Source organism: Triticum urartu, chromosome 6A (genome assembly GCF_056163025.1).
Source record: "Triticum urartu cultivar PI428250 chromosome 6A, HENAU_Tu73, whole genome shotgun sequence".
Taxonomy (NCBI): Eukaryota; Viridiplantae; Streptophyta; class Magnoliopsida; order Poales; family Poaceae; genus Triticum; species Triticum urartu.
The window spans coordinates 543534647-543541319 of NC_141878.1; the positions used below are offsets into that span (position 1 = coordinate 543534647).

Here is a 6673-nt window from a genome sequence, read left to right on the forward strand (position 1 = left end):
ACGCTGGATGGAATCGATCTTCCTGTGATCTGTGCCCTAGTCGCTTGAGAGAGATGTGGTGGTGCGTAACCGCCGTCGTCTTGGCCGGATTGATCGCTTTTGGCAGAGTCTATGTGGTGATAACGTGTTGTAGTATATTAAAGTAAAGGAGACAAAGAAGAGACACAATACATGATGAAGGGGTGTGTTGGGAAGACACCTCTTCCCCAACAGACACCTACTAGGAGACATCCCTCCCATATAATTGATCATATTTTTATTTCTCAATATCACTGTCATGCGTCCCGCTACCTGAGCAACCCGTGCCTGCCTATAAATACAGCCGCCCGTGCCGAAGCAGCCAATCCATGACACCGATCCCCGGCCAACCAAGCAGCTACGAAACGAAGCAACCGCCGGCCGTCGACCGATCTTGATCGTCTCGGAGAAGATGGGTTCGATGGGGCCCGCCGCCGGGAAGCCGCACGCGGTGTGCCTGCCGTACCCGGCGCAGGGGCACATCACCCCGATGCTCAACGTCGCCAAGCTGCTCCACGCCCGGGGCTTCCACGTCACCTTCGTCAACACCGAGTACAACCACGCGCGTCTCATCCGCTCCCGCGGCCTCGCCGCCGTGGCCGGCCTCCCGGGCTTCCGCTTCGCCACCATCCCCGACGGCCTGCCGCCGTCCGACGACGACGACGTCACGCAGGACATCCCGGCGCTCTGCAAGTCCACCACGGAGACCTGCCTCGGGCCCTTCCGCAGCCTTCTCGCCCGGCTCAACGACCCCGCCGCGGGCCACCCGCTGGTCACCTGCGTCGTCTCCGACGTCGTCATGGGCTTCTCCATGGAGGCTGCCAACGAGCTCGGCCTCACCTACGTCCAGCTCTGGACCGCCAGCGCCATCAGCTACCTCGGGTACCGCCACTACCGCCTCCTCATCGGCCGGGGCATCGTCCCACTCAAAGGTACATGTACGTACGTACGTACATCTTTTAGTTTATCCCCCACTCAGTGCGCCCGTCACTCGATGCGGCGCACGTTGCGTCCCCACCACGTACACACTCTGCCATTATCAGCAGCCGCTGATCGAATCTCTTATCTGAATGTTTGTCTTTACGCGCGTGCAGATGCCGAGCAGCTGACGAACGGATACCTTGACATGCCGGTGGAAGACGTGCCTGGCCTGAGGAGCATGAGGCTCAGGGACTTCCCGTCCTTCATACGCACCACTGACCCGGACGAGTACATAGTGCACTACGTCCTAAGGGAGACGGAGCGCACGGCCGGCGCGTCTGCCGTCATCCTCAACAGCTTCGCCGACCTGGAGGGCGAGTCGGTGGAGGCCATGGAGGCGCTCGGCCTGCCCAAGGTGTATACGCTCGGCCCTCTCCCGCTGCTGGCGCGCGAGGAGCCGCCCACGCCGCGCTCCGCCATCAACCTCAGCCTGTGGAAGGAGCAGGAGGAGTGCCTGCAGTGGCTGGAAGGCAGGGAGCCCGGCTCCGTCGTGTACGTCAACTTCGGCAGCATCACCGTCATGACCAGCGCGCAGATGGTGGAGTTCGCGTGGGGGCTGGCGCAGAGCGGGAAGCAGTTCATGTGGATCGTCCGCCGAGACCTGGTGAGGGGCGACGCCGCCGTGCTCCCCGAGGAGTTCCTGGCCGAGACGGCGGGGCGCGGGCTCATGGCGTCCTGGTGCCCGCAGCAGGAGGTGCTGGACCACCCCGCCGTGGGCGCCTTCCTAACGCACAGCGGCTGGAACTCGGCCCTGGAGAGCTTGTGCGGCGGCGTGCCGGTGATCAGCTGGCCTTTCTTCGCCGACCAGCAGACCAACTGCAGGTACCAGTGCAACGAGTGGGGCGTCGGCATGGAGATCGATAGCAACGTCCGGCGCGATGCCGTCGCGGGACTTATCACGGAGATCATGGAAGGGGAGAAGGGGAAGGGGATGAGGAAGAGAGCGGCGCAGTGGAAGGACAGCGCGGTCAAGGCGGCCATGCCTGGCGGCTCGTCTCACCGCAACTTCGACGGGCTGGTCCGCGACGTGCTCCTGCCCAAGAACTAGCTCTAGATCATCGACATCCATTGTAACTATATAGAACAATGTATCTTATTTGTCTGTCAAGAAGGTTCGTTTCTTTCGAGAGTGATGGGCCCCGAGTGATCAGCGTAGTTGTGTAGAACGATAGAGAACAGGCCACTTAGTCCAATTGTACTAGTAGGAGTGTAGGACCGAAGAAACAAATGGCGCATGGCTACTCGCTGCTATATATGACCTGCATTCGTTGGATTGGATCGTGTGGCTTTACTTGTTTCTTTCCGTCGGTATATAAGAGCATGGTTAGAGCATCTCCAACACAGGCATAAAAGTTCCGCCCATTAAAATAGTTTTAGCGCCTCACTGTAGCACTTTTAGCGCGTCGGACCCAAAATTGGTTTAATGGATTTCCAAAAACGCGCGTCAAAAAAACACGCAGTGTAAATTGTGAAGTGCGGGCAATCCGGCGTCCCAAATTTGCAGCTTTTAATAGAGCTTTTTAGCGCGTGCCTGATCCTTTTTTGTGTGTGCATTATTTCACAGCTTCTGCTGGAGCTGTTCGGTGTCCAAAAAACTCGAATTTTAACGCACATGGCAGTTTTTGTGCTCCTGTTGAAGATGCTCTTAGAGCAAGATTAATAGCACAGTCAGCTACTGGCTATAAGTCATTGCCACATCACCTAAAACCTTCTTCACCCATAGAATAGGCTGGCTGCAAAGGAGAGTGGCAATAGAGCACACGAGCTCGCTTGCTCCTATTAGCTGCACCAATGGAACAATCACACGTGGGCACATGTATTAAGTGTGGGTGTGCAAAACAGGGAAGGATATGCAGCATCCACAGTAGCATACGGTGACAGGTTCCGTTTAATGTGACGGCATGAAGACGGTAGGACATGCACATATGTTCCGTCAGCCCGAAATTTTTATTAATAATAATTAATAATCCAGTAATTAGGAAAGTAATAAAGTGTAAATGGAAATTTTAAATATAGTAAGGACGCGGTCAACAACAGCGTCCCTATATGGACGCACATGCTAATGACGTCCACCCCTGGACGCTATTTTGGATAGCATCCATTCACCATCTGGTTGGGTCCAGCCTGCATCCATCTTGTGCCTGTCGCCCACCTTCATCTCCTCTCCTACCACGACCGGCCCTAGCCTCCGGCAAATCCCCGCCGCCCACCTTGCTCGGACCGCCTCCGCCTCCGCCTCGTCCCCCACCTCCTCACGACCGGCTCGGCCTCCGCCTCGTCCCCCGCCTCCTCACGATCGCCCCTCCCTCCGGCTCATCCCCGACGCCCACATCCTCACGGCTGGCCCCGACCTCCTCTTGGCCAAAGGGGGTGGGAGGAGGACGCCGCTGTGGCGGCATCAGCAAGTTGGCCGGAGGTGTTCGTCCCTCTCCCTTATCTCCATTGCTTCTCTGTACGCCGTCCCTATCATTGTTGGATCTTCCCAGGGTGCTACACTGTAATTTGTCAGTCATAGAAGGTACGCACTGTGCTATTCCCCAATTAAACAACAGTACTCCGGCCACGCATTCTACTAGCCCCTAATTAGTGATTACAGTGTCGATGCTTTCAAATTAAACTGTACAAGGAGCAGATGCTTTCAAATTACTTCTGACTAAGGATTTACTACTTGTCTCTTATTCTGTCTAATAGATTCATATGAAGTAACATTTATGAAACAATATAAATTAGTTCCTTGTCTTTCATAAAAGGTATTGTGCATCGAACCAAAATATTATAAATTTCGGAACTGTTACGAAATAACATAGTACTTGAGCAGCTGAGCATAATTGATTCCTATGCTATTTTCTTGTAGCTTTACTGATTACACTGACTGTGTAGGCATAGCTGAAAACATTGGATTGTTTGAGTTTTATTTATCAGTGTAGTATTGTGAAGAATAAATTCAATTGATTGCTTTGATCTTTCACGTCAACATCTTACTCATTGCTTTTATGCCGCAACAGGGTCTTGAAATGGATACAAATGGATGTTTCAGTGATTTGCTATGGATGCCTCACAGCCAACACAAAATATCCAAAACTTGGGAAAATGTGAGTATCCTTTAAATTCGCATGTCATCTGTTAGACTTAGCGATTAACTAAAGACTAATTGTTGTGTGTATTGATGCAGCCTAACATTTGCTTGAATGTACGGTGTCATCGTGTTGGCATCCCATTTGACCCCCTATGTACATCAGCTTTAGAGAACCTTGGTTTTTATCAGATTGCTAAGATGAGGAAAATCAATGTCGACAAATATTTGATATCGGCATTGGTGGAGCGTTGGCGGCCCGAGACAAACAGTTTTCACTTACCTGTAGGAGAAATGACCATTACGTTGCAAGATGTCAGTTGTTTGTGGGGGTTGCCTATCCATGGTAAACCACTTGTTGGAAAAGCTTATGCACAGTGGTCAGAAATAGTTGAGAGGTTGCTTGGGATTCCTGTGGATGAACAACACATGAAACAAAAGAAAAGGCGAAAAGGTGATGATAATGCTGTTGTGAGGAATTCACAATACTCTCTAAATCTGGGTAAACTGCGGGAACGCTTCCATGTGTTGCCGGATAATCCAATGGACAGGGAGATTAATTGGCATGCTCGAGCACTTGTTCTAGAAATTCTTGGCTCCATAGTCTTTACTGATACATCTGGAGATGGAGTGCCAGCTATGTATCTCCAATTTATGCAGGATTTAGGACAACCAACAGAGTATAATTGGGGAGCAGCTGCTCTTGCTCTATTGTATAGACAATTGAGCATAGGTGCTGAGAAGGAGAGACTAGAAATTTCAGGTCCTTTATTGCTGCTACAGTTATGGTCTTGGTCCCATTTGCCACTTGGTCGCCCTAAAGTTATTTTTGAGAAGCCCAAAGAAGGAGAGGAACTTGATGAAGAGGAAGAAGAACAAGAAGTACACTTGGATTATAACCCTGTTTTTGGAGCAAAGTGGTGTGCTGCACATGCGTTTGATGTCCCTCATAATGCTGGTATTGCATTCTCCTCACCAAATTTGTGTTGGCATAATTTGTTTTATGACAAACAATTTTATCAACTTGCAAATGAAATATATAGGTACTGAATATTATTGAAATCAGATTGACTTGATTCGAGAAGGTGCAGTTGGTTGGCAACCATATGATGATCTTCTGGAGCAGATGCCTTTTGAAGTTCATCAAGATTCTAATTGGTGGTTTGCTAGAGTACCACTCATGCAATTTTGGATTGTGGAGTTCCACTATCCATATAGGGTGATGCGACAATTTGGATTAAGACAACCCATTCCCCCTTCTCTTCCACGTGGCGAGGCAGAGGTTCGAAAACTTTGAAAAATTAAACATTCTGCAGGAAAATCGCATAATTGGGAGGAAGTCCACGCCAATTATGTTCAAGAATACAACCGTGTTGATGCAAGAGTGTGGCCAGACGATGTTCCCTTCGATGAAGCTAGTTTACCTGATTACAGACATTGGTTCCAACAAAATGGTATGTACACAGTATTCTTCGATTCTCAATGCTTGGGCGGCCTAGATAAACCTATCCCATATCCTCGAGATAGCATCGAATGGACTGGCTACATGCCTAGTGGCCGCCACTGCTCGAATTGTAAGTGTGTGTTACATTTTTCATTGTATTATTTACAACATATAGTAATAAATGTGTCATGCAATATTTGTTTTGTCACTTGCAGGGGTTACGCGAGATAAAGAATGCCCCATGGGGTATTAAATGTGTTATTACTAGTGGATGGAAGAAGATAGGAAAAACTATACTGAGGTCCTGTGTAGGAAATTTGTTGGATTTGAACCTGGAGCCTAGGCTGCAAAGCATGCTTACTGAGGCTAGGTTACCACTGAATATTGAAGATATTCCATCTGATGAAGAGGTTTCTGATATTGCTAACCCACAAAGCCCCCCAAAAGAGAGCAACTCCGATGTGTTCAATGAATGGATATACTCCGGCAAAGGTTTTACAACATATCTTAAGGCTGGTGAAGCGATGAGAGATGGGGAACCGACAACACAAGATGTAGGTCAAGTTACCCAATAAACCAACTCGAATGAGCTTGGTAGAGCTAGTAGGCTTGCATAAAGGAGTTCGTAGCGACTAGTTGGTTAGAATGGCCATCTCTAGAGCGACCTGGAGGTGTAGCTGACCAAATCTTTTTGTATTTGGCCCAAAAAAACAGTTCAGGAATTTTGTTTCTGCTATGGCAGATATGGATTGTAATAGTTCCCCAAAAAAAATATTTGTTACTCCTTATTTGATAAGTTCATCTCGAGTATAATTTTGTTTACATATAAAGGAAAATGTGGTACCACAAATGCAAATCATCAATCATGTCCATCCTTGATTGTATTATATGCCTTTCTAGTTACTCCACCTCTTCTCTCTGGATGATGTGCTCTTCCCCTGACATGTCCTCTTTCCATTGCATGATGTGCTATTTGGTTGATTCGGCCTCTTTCCTTTGGAAGATATGCTCTTCGCTTAACTCGGTGGAATGGTCTGTCTCTGGCTAGACGATGTACCTACAGTGAATGCAACAAAGTAAAATTACATGAAAATAAGTTCACATATACACCAGTACCACAAAACTAGTTTAGATACCTGCTAGATTATTGTCTGTTG

The 6673-nt window shown here is 49.0% G+C and overlaps 2 protein-coding genes across 3 annotated transcripts; both read left to right on the forward strand.

The window, feature by feature from the left end:
* The first annotated feature begins 324 nt into the window (after positions 1-324).
* On the forward strand, positions 325-2272 carry LOC125514869 (7-deoxyloganetin glucosyltransferase). Its single transcript, XM_048680237.2, has 2 exons — positions 325-950; positions 1113-2272. Exons 1-2 carry the CDS (start codon positions 431-433, stop codon positions 2045-2047), a joined length of 1455 nt encoding a protein of 484 aa, XP_048536194.1. The 5' UTR covers positions 325-430; the 3' UTR covers positions 2048-2272.
* An 802-nt stretch (positions 2273-3074) lies between these two features.
* Positions 3075-6329, forward strand: LOC125514871 (protein MAIN-LIKE 2). Of its 2 annotated transcripts, XM_048680239.2 has the most exons (5): positions 3076-3517; positions 4005-4091; positions 4172-5030; positions 5116-5646; positions 5732-6329. In XM_048680239.2, exons 2-4 carry the CDS (start codon positions 4014-4016, stop codon positions 5130-5132), a joined length of 954 nt encoding a protein of 317 aa, XP_048536196.2. In that variant the 5' UTR covers positions 3076-3517; positions 4005-4013; the 3' UTR covers positions 5133-5646; positions 5732-6329. The 2 variants fall into 2 exon arrangements, with proteins under 2 accessions (XP_048536195.2, XP_048536196.2); XM_048680238.2 differs by having other exon boundaries at positions 3075-3517; positions 4172-5646.
* Positions 6330-6673: the final 344 nt, after the last annotated feature.

What these genes read in the sequence shown, in the direction of transcription:
- LOC125514869 (XM_048680237.2), top strand. Translation starts at nt 431, where the DNA reads ATGGGTTCGATGGGGCCCGCCGCCGGGAAGCCGCACGCGGTGTGCCTG. An exon ending in GGGCATCGTCCCACTCAAAG is followed by an intron (nt 951 to 1,112) that starts GTACATGTACGT and finishes ACGCGCGTGCAG; the next exon opens with ATGCCGAGCAGCTGACGAAC.
- LOC125514871 (XM_048680238.2), top strand. Translation starts at nt 4,014, where the DNA reads ATGGATACAAATGGATGTTTCAGTGATTTGCTATGGATGCCTCACAGC. An exon ending in TATCCAAAACTTGGGAAAAT is followed by an intron (nt 4,092 to 4,171) that starts GTGAGTATCCTT and finishes GTATTGATGCAG; the next exon opens with CCTAACATTTGCTTGAATGT.